Source organism: Pleurodeles waltl, chromosome 8, assembly GCF_031143425.1.
Source record: "Pleurodeles waltl isolate 20211129_DDA chromosome 8, aPleWal1.hap1.20221129, whole genome shotgun sequence".
Lineage (NCBI taxonomy): Eukaryota > Metazoa > Chordata > Amphibia > Caudata > Salamandridae > Pleurodeles > Pleurodeles waltl.
In genome coordinates, this window is record NC_090447.1 from 420,128,182 (window position 1) to 420,148,097 (window position 19,916).

Sequence of the window (19,916 nt, forward strand, 5' to 3'; positions counted from 1 at the left end):
GGCCACTAGTACTGTCTTTTGAGGTCTTGAGAGCTTTAGAAATGACCCAGAGAACACATGAAAAGTGTGATTTATAACATTTTTGAACTTCCAAGACCTTAGAATCAGTCAGACTTCTCGACAAAGGTATCTGATTTTGGTGACTTTTCTTGGATGCAGTTAAAGCCCTGCCCCACTGAAGCAGTTTGACCTCCATAAAAAGTCAAGTCAGAAGGTGAAATGTTTGACTGGGACAGACCTCCGTTGTGTGTCTGACCCATACTTCATTGCGATCAGCCTAAAATTGCCATAGACTATAATTGGCGCCTATTGCTTTTTGTAGCTATTTTTACTTTAAACTTAAAAATTCATATATCTGGTTCCCATTGTTTAAATATATTTTTTTGGTATCATTTTGTTTATTACATTTTATTCTCTTTTTCCAATTCAGTTTGTGTTTTCGTTTGTTGTTGGTTTGACTTTATTGTTGTTTTGCTACTACATATTATTTTCATTACTGCATAAATATTCTCTTTTTCCAATTCAGTTTGGGTTTTAATCTGTTGTGGGGGTTGACTTCATTATTGTTTTGCTACTGGATAAATATTCTACCTCTGGTTGTAATTTACACCTGTTTTGTCTGTGCCATAACAAACCTGGGGGTTGAGTGCAGATGAATTTAGTGACTTTGGAGTTTCACCCTGCCAAGTTAGTATCATTATTCCATGAGATGGGTGACTGGCATCCCCTTAATAACAATCCACTTCCTTACACTTTCCTTGTGTAATTTAAAAAGACTCTGTTCCTCATACAACTGCAAACACAGTACCACTCCACTAAGGTAAGGTACTCCCACAATCACTGTATCGAATAGTCTTCCCACCCCCCCCCCCCCCCCCCCCACACACACACACACACACACAGAAATGCCACTACTGTATCAATATCTAGAAGACTTGTTGGTATCTGCCTCCGGGCCAGTGGGCTATGACACCCATGCTGTGCAGCTCTTCTTTTCTCCCTAGGATTGTGCCATAGCAGACAAGATCCATATGAACGAAGGGGGATCTCTTTAATGGCACAGTTGTCTACCCACCTCCTTAGAAGAGGAAGAGATTAAGGAATGTGGGATGGGGTGGAGGGCAGGACACCTATGCTGTTATCATCTTGGGGTAGAGACTGCCATGGGGTGCTTCCATGAAAGCTGCATTGTATCAGTTAAACATGGTCTTGTGACTCAAGCTGTTTTGAACAATCATACTGTTCATTCTCGCACAACTAGACCCAAAAATGTAGGGGGTAGAGATCAGCAAGGGAGTGGTTGCCTGGGGGGCTGTGTAGATCCCAGCAGTATAGTCGCTTCCTCTGTTCAGTTGTTGCATGTAGACAAGGCATTGCGGAGTGCACCTTTGTAGATTTCCTTTTTGCCATAGTCTGCCTTTTCTTCTACTTTCACTGCAGTATGAGTAAATACTGTTTGTGCTTTTAGTATATGAACCTTGTTTTGCATGGGAAATGGGAGTCTTGCACTACAATTTGCCATGCAAATACTGTGCTTTATTATCTTGGGTACATGTGTCTGCATGCTTCCTATTCATGTATGCAACATTGATGATAATATATTACCCACATTAAGTTGTTGCCATGAGAAAGGTGTATTTACCCGAGTCCATTACAAGCTGAGAAGCAGTTTTTTAATTAATAGCTTTCAAAGGTAAAATGCCCACTTTGCAAACTGTCTTCAAAATTGCAGCCCTTTAAGAGACCCAGAGCTGCTTCCTTTGAATTACAGCCTCTGTGCAAGATTTGCTCGTATACAGAGCGCCTTGTAAAATGAAATGATTCTGTATTCAATCCCTTCTGTTATATTGTGCTGTGACTACAGACTTGATTTTCTCAGACGGTCTTGCCTTATAGACGGCAAAAGGTGTCTGGGTTGTGAAACACCTATTGTGAACTTACAGTGGGCTTACAGCTCGCTCATTGTTTACCGTTAGTTCACCTTTTTCTCATTTTAATTTGCTTGCTTCTTATTCCATGGTTTGTGTTTCTCTTCTTGTTTTTGCTCCTCCCTTTTAGCATAGTCTCTTTACAATCCTTTTGTTTTGCTGACTAGAATCCTTCCACTGCTCACATTTAGAGACCTATTTTTTCTTTTTCATTCAGCATTCTAGGAGAGTGCACATTTTCTCTACCTCTTTCCAGTATGTAATGTTTCTCCCTCTCAGAATCCTGCTTCCACTGCATTGTGTTGCTCCCTATCCCTCCCATACTTCCTGTAAAAGCTGAGGAATAGGGACATATTTGTTGGGGATGGCTGAGGAGCAGATTTTAAGGGTTCTTTTTGTTGTGTCTCCTTTATTCCAGATACTGCTTGAAAGAAGCATCTTTGGCACACAAAATCCTTTATGGCGTTGGGAGAGCAGCCATCTGCTGTACTGACTCAACTGGGGCCTTATGGCAAAAGGTGTGCTTAGCATGACACTTCTCCTGAAGGGCCGTAAATCTGTTCCCTGGAATACTGCAGAGAGCTAAATGCTGAACCCTGTGGGAAGTAGATTAGGCATTGGCAAGCATTGCATTTTACATTCTGACCCTTCCTTATTCTTTTGAATCCTGTTTAGGGTTCTGTGAGTGGAAAAATATTTACAAAAGCATTGGCAAAGCCATTAGGTCTCGCCTATGCAAGAGCTATTGGCTTTGCTAATGTGTTTTAGCTATGTTGTACTCCAACGTAGCTGCTCTTTAGTATGGCTAAAAGTTAGTGGCAGAGTAGAGTGGAGGGAGTGACGTGGAGTAGAGTGTTGTGGAGTAAAGTCGATTAGCATGAAATGTTGTGGATTGGCGTAGAGTGCAGTGGAGTAGAATGGATTGGCATAGAGTAACATGGAGTGGTGTAGGGGAGTGGAGGAGCGTAAAGTAGAGTTGTGGCGTGATGTAGATCAGAGAACACAATGTGTGGTAGTGCACTGCCATTACACATAACAGATTTCCAATTGAAATGACTATTACATTTACACAAACATACAATTTTACTGATAAAACTATACATTGCACAAACAACGGTGAATGGAAATGGTATTGATTTGTTTTGATCATAGTAAAATCTTTTTTTTTAAAGCAATACTTTACAAACTATAGCAAAGCCTTTGGCTCGCACATGCATTATTAAAGCAAGAACTGTTGGCTTTGCCAGAGCTTGTTTTATAATTGCTGTGATGCAGTAAACGATACAGGTGACATGTTAGTTACTGAAGTAAGTTTTTACAGTGTTTTGGTGTTTCAAAGATTCTTTTTTGTGTAACACAGTTCACTCATTTTAAATAATACAAAAAATACACAGGGAAAACTATTTTATTTGCATTTCTGTGATACCAATTTTGACTGCAAATTTAGGCAGGATATCTTATAAAACTTGTTCGGTGTCCCTGGCATACCATTCTTGGAATAAGTCCTCTGCCTAAATTTGCTCTAGAATCTGACAGGTAAGTTGTCCCATTTAAATGCTTTCACCGAACAGATAATTAATTAAACTTATAACCCTCCCCCCATCCCGCCACAACCCTCCGTTAGCATAAGGCACCACACACCAGAGGAAATGTATTCCTCTACTTCTACAATAACTCCATAGGTCAACCTTAAGTTTTGGGTTCAGTGAATACAACTTGCCTCAAACTCAGAAAGACACAACTTATGAATCTTGGCTGGGATAAATCTTGCATGGGGGTAACTGTCAGATATTCAATCACCAGGGACCAGATTTTGTCAAATTTCCTTTTGGACCCCTGGAAGTTGTCAGAAATTATTTTTAGTAATAGTTAAATTGCAGCCTAGAAGCCTTTGTATTCCTATGGCTTGAGACTATATACATATACTTGTTTGACCATAGGCAGAACCATAAAAGGATGCAGAGACGCAAGTGTTAAAGATCTCATCTCTCTAAATAAAGCAAGAGGGGAGTAACTTACTTTCCAGTATGTAACATGCCAGTGAACACATGGGTAAGGACCAATATCTGCCAATCTGTGTCTTCTGGTATGATGGAAAAACAAGTCACTTCTAACTTAAGCAGTAACTCCAGTCCAAGTGAAACTGTGAAAGATGGAAGGGACCCACCCACATGCATTTTCTCACTCATTCACACACTCTTGGCACATGTTTAGGGCGATTAAGAGAATAATGGCACTTAAGGCCTTCTAATTGCCATAACCAAACATTTATAGTTGTAACACAGACAAAAGCAAATAACCGTCAAATTTAAGACAGTCTTGTTTCAAAATAGGAAGACTCAAACAGTCCTCTGTCAGTGAATTCTGAACATTTGTGATATCAGTCATTGTATTATTTTATAGCACCAACATAGTGAGTGTAAACAAGAGCCATGTTTTTCTGTTTTCCTCCATCTTGGATTTAAAAACAAAGCGACTTCAAGGGCTACTACTGCAGGAACATTATCCTATGTATCTCCAGGGAATCTCCATTGGTTAGCCTTAAATCCCTGGGTGTTCTTCAGAATCCTTTGCCTCCTATAAGTCCATTAATAGAAAGGTTTTAAAGGACCTCACCAGAAATGATAACTTGATACTATTTGGGATTCTTCTTGTGGTCTCCTAACCAAAGGTTTAAAACAGTACTCGGCATCTTTGACAGAGGATACTGATTTGCAGTCCAAGTTAAGTGTTTTCTGCTATGTAATGTCTCCCCTCTAGGTTGGAGGCATGTAGATATTTGTAGCCTTCGGTACACTTCCACCTATTGTGCAATAGTGCAAATTCTTGTCTTAAGCCTATTAGGTCTTAGTTGGACCACTAATACCAAGTTAGCCAAATGAAAGTTATCTTGCAGACTATCCTCGGTTAAGCAAGGGAATCAGAATAGGGGTAGGTACTTGAAGAATTATTGTAAGCTGATGACCAAAAAACAGAGGGGGGCGAGAGGTTCACTGGAATAAACTAAAGAGGGCCACCAGTGGTTCAAGATTAAGTTTGGTAGTGTCTGGCGACCTAGTAGCTTTCCAGCATCAGGGCTATAATATCCTTGCAGGTTTGTGTGACCCAATCCATAAACAAAGGCCTCTCTTGATGGCACTGCTGATGTATTTAATAGTTGTCTTTCGAGGGACACTGCTGACTGTGTAACATGGTAAACATTGCAATGTAATGTGCTATTGTTGCCTTTCGGCTGCTTAGTTTTCTTCAGCAGTCATTAGAACAACACCCATGCATCCAACTCAAGACTGATATGCCTTATTACTGAACATCATCGTGATCAAACTAAGGAACAACACACTGGACTCAAAAAAACATGTTTGGCGGAATAGTACCTATCGAACACGTACACTCTAGAAGTGGGTCTCACCGTGCTCACAACAGTAGCCACCTTCTTGAAAAGCCACACATCAGTCTACAACTGAACGTATCTGATGGAACTACCTGCTGTCATCTATCGGGTTCTAGATCAGCTACCATGAATCGACTACAGCACTTGCTGACCTCCTTTTTTTTATTTTTTTTAACCAATTTTTATTTTACTTTATCATGGTGGTGGAGTGCTGCATAATACAACGCTTGCAGCCCATCATGGGCTTCTTACAAATATTACAACATTAACCGTTTGGCAGGAGTAATTGGTTCTGATGTGTATAGATGAATAGATGTAAACTAGAGGTCATAACAGCGTAAATCATTTACAATGATCATGTGCCTTCAAATTACAGTATTACTTCTCCAGTGCGCTCCTGTTTTGTTTGATGTACTTAATATATTTAAATAAGGACGGGACGCCTACGAAGGTACCAGCCTGTTTCCTAGCGCTTTGAGGACAGTACTTGCTAAGCTTAATTACCTCATGTACAACGTACATGCCAAGTATCCCAGGCAACACCCAGGCTATTTAGGAACTCTGATCTCACGCACCCAATACTGCAGCTCAGTGAGATTTGATTGACTAGAACACTGTTCGTGTAAGCAGAAACAACTTCATAACGCAAATCAGACTCCTACCTGCGATGGGATCTTGAACCCCAGCTTTGAAGCTACCATGACCCTTAGAAGCACACTTGACAAACAGTCCTATCGTAACACGCTTGATCTGTTACTCTAGGGCTTGCTGTGCCTCTGGTTCTGCAAGGGAAACAGTCTGTGATGATGACAGAGCGGAAGAGGTCGGGGGTCCCTCTATACAATAGCTACATACATTAAAGCCTCTTGCAGGAGTTGTGCATTACGGTGAATGTGTCCAGAATGTAGAACAGCGTTTTCGGTATCCTGATTGAATGCCATTCTTCGTCAGGACTCGAGCCCTAAAGTGGATTGTGCAGCTCAGTTTCACAGCCATCGGCAGGGTCTAGGAAGCCTCTCCCTTCTACTGAGGTTTCTGATCAAGGTGTGCAGTGTGTGCGCGGCACATAGCATGGGACCTGTCGAGCAAGAATTTCAAGAGGTGGCTACTGGTAAACATTTCAAAGGCAGGTGAAAGCCTGGCCTGCGGATTGCCCTCGAAACAACGTTCACAACCAACAAAAGTCATGAGAATGCACAAAGCCAGAGGCGAGGGGCAGCTGGGCGTGACTCCAAACCGGAGCCTTGGTATGCGAAGCATATGCCAACCTTTGGAAGCAAACATTTGCTGTGTTCAAAGCCTTTGTGTTCCACCACGCGCCCACATGCGGCTTACTCAAAGGCTCTTGAAGGCTCAGGAGAGTCATTGTGCAATATTTTATGTACCATAAATTAATGATGGCATGCGTAAGTCTAGGAGTCAGCAAGCGGTGTCGCAATTTGGATTGGTGGATTCCGATAAATTGTTTAAAGATCTTTACCACGTATTACCAACATTATGACTCATTTTTGTTTCAAATCTAGTGTGATCATTGAGCATACTTGAATAGTAGCAAACAGCCTCTTCCAAAGGTGTGGGTTTCATCTCCCCTCAGTTATAGTTAAAAACAGTGACAAAGTAATTGGACAGAATGCATTTCTAGACTTGTATTTGACTTTTTTGACAAATAAAACAGCCTTAGAACTATGCAGCTCATGGAGACCAAGTAGTCCAGTGACTCCAAGGGTTAAATCAATTATGTGAATTCAACTTAAATTTAAGCCTGGGCAAAACTTTCATTACACAGCATAATTGGCGTAATTTTGTGTAACAAAATTTACACATCATTACCAAGGGTGTAAGTCTTTTCACAACATTTTGTTATTTCGAGGAGGCATTTTAACACAAAATGTGCCTTTCAGTTATTTTTTTAATGCAAGCAGCGTCTTGGGTAGATTTATTTACATAAGTGGACTCTTCGGGTGATGTTTGAGTACAAATCTGCTGCTAGCCCAAATCTCTTCTGACTCGGAACCCCAGACCAGTTTTGTCTTTGTTGCAGCCTGGATCCATAGTGCAGCAAGCTCAGGACTTTATCTGGGCAGACTTCTTCATAGACTTGGCAAGAACGAACAGTAATTACATCTGAAAATGGTGACAACGAGTAATTATTGGACCGGACTGAGATGCGATCCAGAGTAATTACCAGCTCCTGGGATTAATTCAGGCATTCCACACACAACCTTTTGTATTTCTTCTCAGTGCTCCACCTGTACAGATCTGCACCAGCTAGTACTGTGACTGGAAGCTGCTCCAAGTTTTTAATACAGAGCTTTATGTGGCATACCATGAGCACATGCATGTATGCCTTAAATACAGCTCATTTCTGTATGTATGACTGTCCTCACCAGTTTCTTTTTTTATGCCGTACGATATGACCATGGCCATAATTCTCTTACTGGCTGCAGTTTTCCTTACGCTGGACCTAGCCCTAGTACTTTAGCCATGCTTTACTCTCCCGCTTCTTCCTGCAGGTCTGGGACCTTTGGCCTTCACACTCTGGCTTTAAGCTGTGCTTGTCATGAGATTTGCCAGTTTGCAGGAAGTGACCCACAGAACCTTTGTATCTTGCTGAGCAGTGAACCAGTACAGCCATGCACTCTGTGCTGTCATCGGTGTGAACTCCCTTCGGAACTGCCTTACCCGCCTGCGTAAAGGACAAGATGCACCAGGGATGTTAAATATCATCACCACAGTGAATCGTTGGAAATAAGTACAGTGTCTCTTCCACTGCATATGATAAAGAGTTTCTTTCATGACACTAAGATAGCAAGACATTCCTGCCCGCCTACCCTTGCGGATTCTTCCTTATGGAGAAGTCTCTAACTGGCTCCATGGGAGTGGTGCAAGAAACCCTGGGGAAGGTGTAAGTACCTGATGACTTGTTCCAACCATTCCCATTGTCACATTCATGGGTCAGGCGATGAAGCACCTAGGACAAAACAAGCCCACAGCTTGGGCCGTCAAGAGACACCTGCGAAGTTCTTGAGTGTGATGTGTCACTTTTATTCCAAAGGGTGCATTCACGTTTCATCCGGCAGCCTGCTGCAGGTTCGCAAGTCTAGTGCTACTACTGATGATGAGGAAATCCTTTATCAGCCTGGAGGCCACAACTGCCCCAGCTCCCCCCCCCCCCCCCCCCCCCCAAAAAAAAAATGCCATTGTGATGGATCTAGCCTGGTGCCTGCAACTGCCACTGCCTAGAATCTGTCTGCAGCCACTACTGCTGAAGACTAGTTTTCAGGTCCGCTTCACTGAGTCCATCCCACCACCCTTGTCCTGAGCAAGGCTGCGTTCCCTGTGAAAGATGTTACCACTGCGAGGACAGGAGCGCAGCCGGCATCCACCTCATAGACTGATCTTCCATGAACAACCTGCAGGTAAACCACGAAGCATAGCCTGGAACTGATGAGTCTGATGTGCGCGGGCCAGTCTACCACCCCTGCTTGAGACTATTCGCTAAAAGGAATGGAAACAATATTGAATTGCTTTGTGTGGCAGAAAAGTCAGTGGTAAATATTTTGGAGTGTGAAGCAAGATGCTAATTGGGGGGTATCAATTGTACATTCCCTTTAACGAAATGAAACCTTTTTTTCTTTACTAAGGTCTGTAACCTTTAAGTTGTATGTGACCATATCTTGTACAAGAAGGCAGAGATTGCTGCAACATTAAAAGTAGATTTGTGTTCTAAATCCCTATTTTACATGACTGTAGAGTTGGTAATTCATGCTTTCATACTCGTTCTGTAAATGCAATTTTCCCCTAGTTTGTTGGTTTTGTTTTTAAACCCATTGTGTCTGCTCTTCCTGGACCCTTTTCACATCTTCTCCAGCAATCTGAAAGAAGCTTACGTTTTTCCTGTTGCGGTTTTTAAACCGTGTGCCTGCGGCTGACATTTCTGTACTTGTTCCGTTTCTGTGAGAGGTGGTGTAACTGTTTAGTTTGTTAGCGAATCTTGATAAAACCTTTTTCAGTGTACCACAGCCACAGAGCTTGTTTTAGGGTTAATGATGCGATGGTCCGGACTTCTAGGAGCCTGTCAAGTGGATGTTTGGAATGCCTTTCTTTAAGACATGGCCAATGCTCCTTCCGGGGGTGGCGCACCAGGTTGCTGATAACTACCGCATACATTGCCATGTTGATTTATGGATTGGTCTTCCAAAAATGGAATTAATGACTGCGACTTTGGTCGACAAAATTTCTTCTTGGGCATGCTGAGGTTGTTGAGGCGAGGCGAACCGCTGTGTTCTTGGCTTGTGTGGACATGGTGAAGATATTATGGAAGGTAGATGAAGTGGCCAAAGGAACGCAGCTGGTAGTGTAGGCCTAGGAGGATGTCCTCATCCCGGTAGTGTCGAGTTTGTGTTCGCTCCTCTGCAGGTGCTTGGCTATTGGCGATATGAGTGCTCTCCCCAGTCCCATCTTTCAGACAGAAGGCTTTTCAGTGTGCCCACTCTATCGCACAGAGGAACATGTGATGCGACTGTTTGCTTACCTATGGAACAGTTGGCTGTAGATTGTCAGTGTCTGCCTTGCTTGCTCGTGTAGCAACCAGCTATGGTGCGTAGTACTGTTACCCGCGTTGTGTTGTGTAGTGTAACTGGACCTTGTCTGTAGCACAGTGATGGGTGCATTCTGAGCCACAGTAATCGGCTTACTCTGTGGTGCAGTGATTAGGACACAGTATTGTACACACACTAGCCATTAGTGGCCCATTAAATATGTGAAATAATTAGGGATTCTGGAAGTGCTGAGGTTTACTTTTCGGGGAGAGGCTTTTCCAGGAAGGCTAATTAGTCACCTCCCTGTTAGCAGCTGTAAGGTTTTTGTGCTTATTCCTGAAAGGGCGTGAATCAGGAGAATGTTTTTTTGTGCAGTTATAGCGCATGAAAATGTGTTTTCCCTTCTTCCGAGCTTGTCCTTAAAGTAGAGAACGTTTCTATGAGTAGCTTTGCCCAGCCCTGCCCTACTTCAGTCCTTCCTCAAGTACTATTTCACAGCAACCATTGGCAAAGCTGGTAAGTCTTGCCAAAGGAGGTATTAGCTGTTGCAGTGTTTTGTTGTCATGCTGCACAGCAGCGCAGATGCATTGTAGTGTGTCTAAAATGAATTTTAAAAAGTGCAATGATGCAGCCAGAGCAAATGTTTTTTTATTTTAAAAAGTGCATAAGTGGATTAATATAGCACAGTATGTATGTGGAGATTAGTACCAACTGTGTAATGTCTAAATGTACGATGTTTATATGCTGCATCATTACATTGTATTGCGTGTTTGCTTTAACTTAATTTAAAAGTTTATAAATAAAAATAAAAGTGCAGTGGTGCTGGATGCATCATAGTCCTTTTATATTACTATTTGTAGCCATGCTGTTATACAGCATAGCTACAAATCATTGCCAAAGTAACAAGTGCCCATTCTCTACAGCATTAACAAAAGACAGAGGCAGCGCCAATAGTCAGAAAGGCGAGAACCTGCTGGCTATGCCAATGCTTGTTAGGTCCTGGCACAACACTTCTGTGAATCTGAGCAAATCAGTTATTCTGCGTGGGAGCGAAAAAAAATCAAAATGATATTTGGCAAAAAATCCTTCTCACATTTTGAAAGCATTTGCACCCATGTGTTAATGAAGATACATTTGGAAGCAGATAACTTCTGTTGTCACAAAAAAACATCAATTTCAAAGGAGAAAAGCGCTTCTTTGAAGTCTGTGTGGCATAGTAAGACATAACTTAAAATGGCAAGAGGTTTAACAAGGACAACGGGAAAGAAGAAAAAAATTAAGTAGTACCTCAGTCTCAGTGCGATCAGTGGAAGGGCAGCAATCATGTGGAAGCAAACTTGGTTCATGCTCCAGCCAAAAGACGAGGAAGTGAAGCTAGCCAATTAGAAGGCAGCAAATGAGAGTGAACATGAAGCTAACAAATGTTAAGCAGGTTTGGGGTGGCCGCTGCAAGCCCTTTGTATAAAATATCTCGCAAGCATGCGCTGTTGCAGGGGAGACCTAAAAAGGCGTTATTTAGCCGCAGAAAGTATGTTTCCTGGCAGACTTTATTTGTGGTAATTCTACAATGCCAGGGGAGAATCCTTCCCTTTTTTATTTACGTCAAGTTAAAGGTGGATTTCAAACCAATTTGTATCTGTAGAATATAAGCAAATCCCTGCCTCTGTGGAAACTATGACATGTATGCACACTGCAGCTGTTTCTTTTACTCGGGCCAGTCGTTGGAGAGAGGACTGCCTTTACTTTTATTTCACTGCACAAAATTTGTCTAGAAAGAAACGTTTCGCTCTTTGCATAACAATGAATGCGTGCAGTACATTGACATTAAGGGCCAGATGTAGCAAAGGTTTTTTTTACCCATTCTGTGTCCATGGGAAAAAGTGTTCGTACATATGGCCCTAAGCCACCTTCTCATTCCACCGTGGCTCATGCAAAGACAAAGAACGTGCCACTGATTTTCATACAAGATGAAACTGTCCCTCTTCATTGTGTTTGGATAAAGGCTTTTCTTGGTTCTTGGGCTACAGAAAGAAAACGTCCAGCGAGTAAATGATTGCCATCCTACTAGGATAACCTCACCTACCGCCATAGCTCCCTTCTGAAAAATACATAATATAGCGAGTCTTCCTGCATCTAGACTGTCTCACCCTCGCCCCTTTTTTCCTTAAAATAACGTAGATGGTGGTATTTTTCAGTGTGTACTTGAGTCTTACCTTCACTCAAGGCCTCTTTAATGACATCAAGACGAGATGTGGGTGGGTTCAGATTGCCGTTAATCCGAACGTAAGGAGTTATAGTTTCAAGAGACTTAACATTAGTGTGAGTTAGATTCTTGTAATGGGCATTTCGATAATTTTGGTTACGATAGAAGCATCGGGAAACATCTCCGGGCGAGTCTGTTGCAGGAGTGGTGTTGTTCCATAGATGAGATGCAGTAGTTTTCAGACCGAACCACGTGTGGGTTCTAAAGAGTCAGTGACTGAACAGGTGCTAACTGGCATTTTCAATCTATTCCTTACCCATGCTTGTGTGTCAAACTGGAAAACATCCCCTGATGATGCTTTTATTTTACAATATAGGTTCATAAACTTTGGGCTGAGGTTCTTTCTAGTCTTGTCAGATCCATTTATCTTTCCCTACTTTTAACAGTTGCACGGTGCCGACGGGGTTGATACACTTGCTTGCAGATTTACTGTTACCATGTGGTAACTCCACGTCAATACCGTGCAGTTTACAAGTTAAGGAATTACAGTGTGGGGCTGAATTTAACGAAAGTGAAACCATACACAATTCCAAATTCCGTGGGATTTAATGCATATATTTACCACATTATATGAAATTACCCCCCCACCCAAAAAAAAAAATTGCTCACCCCCGATGAAATTACTGCATGGAACACACATCCTGTAAAACCAGGTGAAGGAAGGAAAACCGGCCCACTTGTAATTAGCTTGAGTGGAATACCACACTGTAATTCTGCTTCACTGACTTGTGATGACGCCCTCTGTGTTTTTGCTGAAGTGGTGTGATCAGCAATGCATTCTGGAGCAGTGTGTGTAAATGGGTTAATATGTACATGTGGAATCCCATTTCTAGGTCTATAGTGGTGAGGTATATCAAAGATCAGCAATGCAATTTTGTTTTGGAACTGCACACATAATATCCGTATGCAGTGTAGCAACCCATTCCAGGGTAAGCAGGGAATAGTTTTCTCAGAGAATGCTGCAGCTTCTGTAACCTTTGAACCAAGGGTATTGCTGAATACATTGTGGATGGTACCATTCGGATATTTACATTTAAAAGTTCTGTATAACTAAACGCATAACCACAGGCCAGTGGTGCAGGTGCAGTGCGCTTCCCTAGGTTCAGCCTCTGTTTGACCCTTCACCTGAAATGAGAAAAACAGTTGTTTATTTTGATAAATTTTTGGGACTGTCTAAGTCGGAAGGATTTGTGACTAAGCTAAGCGTCTCCATTTATTTGTGCTGCAGAATCTTTTTGTATTTTCACAATGTATGCTTGTTTTTCGATCCTTTTCACGTAGTCCCATTTCTGATAGATAACTACTTTCTCTGAATTCCTTACCTTGAGAATGTTCTTCAGGTGCCAGATTGGATCTGGACATTTTTCTCTTCAAATCAACGCCCCCCCCCAGCCCCCCCTCTGCGCCTCATAGCTTCATCCGCTCATGATGTGACAGGGTATTTGGTGCAGACTGGTATGCGGCCATTAGCTTATATTTTTCTACATCTCATTGGCTTGGGTTAGTCTTCACTGACAAAATTACTCCTTGAATTTAAAAGTTTCCAGGTCAAATTTTACCTCAAAAGGTCTCTGAGATTAAAAGCTGTTGATGTTGCAGGAAGATGTCCTTGTCAGTCACATACATGTACTGTATGCAGTATCTACTGTCTGCCTCTGCCAGTTGCTCCTCCTTGTACGGAAGGCCACCATGCAGCATGAGGCCAAGTTATTTTTTGCAAGGGCGTATAAAGTTGGTCCCTTTCAACTAAGTCTCTTGGCAGTTAAGGGACTCCCTTCGCCCCCCCCCAATGATGTTCTTGGATGAAAACACACAAAACTCTTCTTCTTGGAGGAAACTGTCCCACACCTGAGACTGTCAGAGACTCGGTGGCCCCACTGCCTGATGCCTGCCTCTCCCTCATAATTTGAGCCATACCTGGCTCTGAAAAAGATGGAGTTAAGTTCACAACAACATTGGTCAGATGATCAGCATTTACATTGGAAGGGTTGATCACACTGCTCAGGGGTGTCTGCATCTCTTCGGGTCAGTTTCTAATGGTGTGGCCCCAATCCTGCATGTTTGGGTTTATCATAGTATTTGCTGCAGGATTGCCAAACTCTTCTGCCATTTCTAAGGAAGTTCTGGCGTTGCTCTTAGAGCAGATTTGGGTGCCACACCAGTGACCTAACATGTCTACAAAAGGGAACATGAATTATCCCTCAGACCCTCTTTCAGAGGATGTTAGTTCGTTTACCTTGTGGCCCGGAAAGCAGCATAAACGCTAGAATTTCCCTTGGTGACTGCTGAAAAAACTCTAACTTCTTGACTAAAATCCAGTAGTCATCTTGGAAACCGTTGATGCCATTCAACGAAGAACACTTGGAGGCAGTTTTGACTGCTTGTAAGTAGCCTTCCTCAGGCCGGTAGTCCAAAACCAAATAGTGCAGCACCCTTGAACTGTGCCTTTCAATCCAAATTTCTTGCTTACACAGTTTTCACCAGAGAGTTTGATGTTAAAAGCTTCTTCAGTTAAATTGAATAATAATACATTCCGCACCGCTCCTCGGGACTGTGAGTCTTTAAAAGCTTGACTCTTTTGGCAGAAAAGTCTTTCCATCGACCATCTTAGATGTGTGCACCTCCAATACCACATGTTGCTGTGGTGGTGCGTTAGCCTATCGGACCACATGAAATAGACATTCTCTGACAAATTCGATGCTTCCAAACTGATCCCAGCATGCTGTCTGGATTCTGCTGACATGATGGTGTGGTCCATGGGCTCAATCATACCTCTACGCCGAGAGTCCTGGATGTTTCCCACTGGCTTTTCAGCAGATGTCCAGGTGCCATTACTTAACCTGCTCCTTGGTGGCAATCAGTTGTTTAAGGAGAAAGCAGTTCCCTCCCTGGAACGCTTCACTGAGCTCTCGCTGGATCTGGCTTCACTAACAAAGTGGCTCCTCCTACGGCACCATCATTTCTGGTGGTTCTTCGTGGGAAAACCCTTGCAGCAGCTTTCCCAACTGGAGTTAGAGCTTAGACCAGGACTTAAATACCGAAAGGGAGAGCTTGCTCTCTGCAGGGACAAGGGAATTCAAGAAGAGGGGTTTAGCGCATACAAGGGAGTACCTGTAGTCTGGAAGAAATGCAAGGCAAAAGCTGAAGTCTGGAGCAGATTGGTGTGGACTGGAATCTGAGTACTGGAATGAGACCAGATAATGTCTATGGGAGAAAAAACTCGGACAACAGATATACTCGTGCAGTAAACAAGTGGGAAAGCATCAGAAAAGACATCTTACAAGAATAATAGATTATCATAAACAATAATTTGTATGATAAAATAAAAAATGATCAGTTTTTAGCTGAAATGAAATCACAATTAGGTAAGATCTGGCAGAGATCTGGGCGACACCCCACAGCTGTTGTGGAAGAGGAACGCTAAATGAATCTCTGCGCATGACTCCCTAAGCCTCAGACGTCACTGGCACTCTTCGGTAGTAATAATGAATCGCCAAGTCTCAGACGTCACTGGCACTCTTTGGTAGTAATAATGAATCGCCAAGCCTCAGACGTCACTGGCACTCTTCGGTAGTAATAATGAATCGCCAAGCCTCAGACCTCACAAGCACTCTTTGGTAGTAATAATGAGTGCCAAGCCTCAGACCTCACAAGCACTCTTCGGTAGTAATAATGAATCGCCAAACCTCGGACCTCACAAGCACTCTTCGGTAGTAATAATGAGTCGCCAAGTCTCAGACCTCACTGGCACTCTTTGGTAGTAATAATGAGTGCCAAGCCTCAGACCTCACTGGTACTCTTTGTAGTAATAATGAGTGCCAAGCCTCAGACCTCACTGGCACTCTATGGTAGTAATAATGAATCACCAAGCCTCAGACCTCACTGGCACTCTTTGGTAGTAATAATGAATCGCCAAGCCTCAGCCCTCACTGGCACTCTTCGGTAGTAATAATGAATCGCCAAGCCTCAGACCTCACAGGCACTCTTCGGTAGTAATAATGAGTGCCAAGCCTCAGACCTTACTGGCACTCTTTGGTAGTAATAATGAATCGCCAAGCCTCATCCCTCACTTGGCACTCTTCGGTAGTAATAATGAATCGCCAAGCCTCAGCCCTCACTGGCACTCTTCGGTAGTAATAATGAATCGCCAAGCCTCAGCCCTCCCTGGCACTCTTCGGTAGTAATAATGAATCGCCAAGCCTCAGACCTCACAGGCACTCTTCGGTAGTAATAATGAGTGCCAAGCCTCAGACCTTACTGGCACTCTTTGGTAGTAATAATGAATCGCCAAGCCTCAGCCCTCACTTGGCACTCTTCGTAGTAATAATGAATCGCCAAGCCTCAGCCCTCACTTGGCACTCTTCGGTAGTAATAATGAATCGCCAAGCCTCAGCCCTCACTGGCACTCTTCGGTAGTAATAATGAATCGCCAAGCCTCAGCCCTCCCTGGCACTCTTCGGTAGTAATAATGAATCGCCAAGCCTCAGACCTCACTGGCACTCTTTGGTAGTAGTAATGAGTGCCAAGCCTCAGACCTCACTGGCACTCTTTGGTAGTAATAATGAATCGCCAAGCCTCAGCCCTCACTGGCACTCTTCGGTAGTAATAATGAATCGCCAAGCCTCAGCCCTCACTGGCACTCTTCGGTAGTAATAATGAATCGCCAAGCCTCAGCCCTCCCTGGCACTCTTCGGTAGTAATAATGAATCGCCAAGCCTCAGACCTCCCTGGCACTCTTCGGTAGTAATAATGAGTGCCAAGCCTCAGACCTTACTGGCACTCTTTGGTAGTAATAATGAATCGCCAAGCCTCAGCCCTCCCTGGCACTCTTCGGTAGTAATAATGAATCGCCAAGCCTCAGCCCTCCCTGGCACTCTTCGGTAGTAATAATGAGTGCCAAGCCTCAGACCTCACTGGCACTCTTTGGTAGTAATAACTACGATTGGAACAAGCATGCAAGAGGACAAAGGGGACAGCGTTTCTACTGTTGTCACCAGAGGTGTCCCGTTGCTGAAGTTTGTCAAGCAGCCACATGGTCTTCCTTGCTCTCCTTCCCAAAACATCACTGTCTCCAGCCCAGGGACTCATTGATACTTTTCCAAGGCTGTTTCTTTTTTAGTTAGCACTACCCCATCTCATCCCTCAGAAGGGAGGAGAGTATTGCTTCGCAGTGGATTTTGCTGTTAATAATATACTCATGTTTCCAAATATGCTGCTGTTATTATTGCTGTTCCAAAAGTTATCTCAGTTTCTCTTCACCTGCCTTAGTGAGCCAGGTTTAAATACAAGGAACTCGCGCAACCACCATTGATTGCCATTCGCCAGTCAGGTGTCATCCTGTCTGTGGCTGTAGTTGAGGGTGCTGCAGTTGCGGTGTCCTTTTGCCACCTGGTGGCGCTTGAGGGCTATTGCACGCTATTGCAAATGTTTTCCACATCCATTCTGGTGCCTGGAGGGTAATCCTAAAGTAAGGACTATGCAGGAGGACCTAGTATCGATCAGAAATATCGTTACTGAAAGTAACAGTTTCTTTTTAGAGTGAATGTTTAGCAATTTGTCATGTTTACTTCAAAGATCATTTGATAATCATCTTTAAAGTTTGGAAAATTATTGTTTTCCCTCATCAAGTCTGATGTGTGGCTTTTAATCTGTGTTGACCCTTGAGCTTTGTCTGCTAGTGGGTCTGCAGATTTAAGTGTAGCTTCAGTTTTCTTTAAAGATGCAAACGGTTCTAATGTAAAATTACTGTGATCTGTTTACATTGTCACACACAGAAGTGTTTTCCTGTACCTTAATTCAGGATTACTATGGCACACCAGTGATTTACTGGTTTTAAGTCATGGGTATGTTAGCCATTCTTGTATATTACATGTTTTTCAAAATTAAAAAGCCAAAAATAACATGTTTTCAAACAAGTCATATACAAATACATAACTGGTGACATATGCAATTATTTTATAATGCCTTTTTGATGTTTTGCTGACATTTTATGCCACAAGAACAATAGGATGGTACACATAATAGGCTACCAGTTTTGTCAGTCCATCAATTATCAATTAATTTGGACCAAAAAGTATCAATTGTTTTTACTCTTTCGCATAACCGAGAGCTGTATTTTGTGAGCTTGCAAGACCGCATATTGCTTTTCTTTGTGTTGTAATTATGTATTTGAAGGGAATATTTGCAATGCATTGAAATGTCTGCACCTGCCTACTAGAGAGCAAACTGTGGCAGAAATTCCTTCTCTGCAGCATATGGGTCTAGTGTGGCTCTAATGTATTTGCACGACTGATGTGATTGAAATCCGAAATACTAAGTAAAAGCTATACCGTTTAGCAGGTACTCGGCAGCAGGACTTAAATGACGTTGGTAGATTAGAGCAAGGCACCCAGCCTGCATCCGTCCATTTTTAAGCTGCACTGTAAATTTACACACTAATATTACCATACAAACGGTATTTATGTAAATTATTACAAAAGGATGGATAATTTCTGATTCTGTTTCTCTCTTCTTAGACCTTTTATGAACCATAAAATTCACATCGAACTTGTATAAAAAAAAAAAACAGTGTTTTACAAGTTGGCGTGGAGTGGCTATGAGTTACCTTAATGGTCTTTCATTTCCTTAGGATTGCACACTGAGCCACTACCTCTGCTAGCTCCAGCCACCTTTATCCACGATCAATGCGACCGTTCTAGACACATAAGCAGCTAACGAAATGAACGAGAGCCGTGGGAAATATGACTTCTACATTGGTCTGGTATTGGCGATCAGTTCCAGCCTCTTCATTGGCGGCAGCTTCATTTTGAAGAAGAAGGGGCTCCTGCGCCTGGCCAGGAAGGGCTCCACGAGAGCTGGTAAGAACAAATATTCCAAATGTTTCCCATTTCTTTTCATGTTATAAAGTAGATGCATCTCAATTGTCTTCAATTGCCCAATAAAGACATCAAACTTTAAAATTTCATCCAGTGATGAATATATCAAATTTATTTTCCATTATTCAGTTTGTGACCTTCTGAGAAAGCATTTATCGTGGGATCTCTGAGAAGGAACAAAAAAGTGAGACCAGTGATCCACACTGCTCTCGCTGTCACCCCATTGTATTGCTGAGCACAACTGAAAAGATTGTTCAGCAGATTCTGGGGATTAGGGTACATTGGTGTTATCCCACATTATACAAGATCAATTTCTCACTTCTGGTGTTTTTAATTAGTTGCCATATCTGTTTTGAGATTGGTGTAATGGGCAGGGCCTTAAGCACAGACTTTATTATGATTTATGATCCAGAGAATTTGGCCTGTGTCAGTGAAATTAAAGAGACACTGAGATTCAATACAGAGCTCACAAATACAAGGGGGAGTATCCATCTCACCCGAGGTTCGTACATGACAAATATATTTAATTTTTTGGTGATAAGAGGCGCACTCCTCCGATAGATGCAATATTACACAAAGTGACTCCTGTGCAGAAACCTGAATTTTCACACAATGATAACCCCCAGATACAAGATAAATGTTTTAATTGTTTTAAAGAGAGCGCAGGAAACTGGCGGCATATTATTTGTGATTGTCCAAAAATAGCTGGCTATTGGGCCTCTATTAATGAACCCTGTATTAGTATGTTTAGCATTGATTTTGCGCATGAGACCCAAGCCATTATACTGGTTTCCGAGACTGCAGGTGGCGTAAAAAGACGCTATTTCTGGTCACACTGATAGCCAGATCCCCAGTCTTACAAAATTGGAAGTCCGAGGCTCCTCCTCCCTTTGTACATTGGCCAGCGAAAATGGGCCT

General features: G+C 42.6%; 1 protein-coding gene across 1 annotated transcript in view; it reads left to right on the top strand.

The window, feature by feature from the left end:
• The window catches only part of NIPA2 (NIPA magnesium transporter 2), an 88,127-nt gene that overhangs the window by 30,129 nt on the left and 38,082 nt on the right, over positions 1-19,916 (top strand). Inside the window, exon 2 of the mRNA XM_069204287.1 lies at positions 18,752-18,980. Within this exon, the coding sequence (XP_069060388.1) occupies positions 18,842-18,980 (139 nt within the window). The 5' untranslated portion in view covers positions 18,752-18,841. The remainder of the gene's footprint in view (positions 1-18,751; positions 18,981-19,916) is intronic.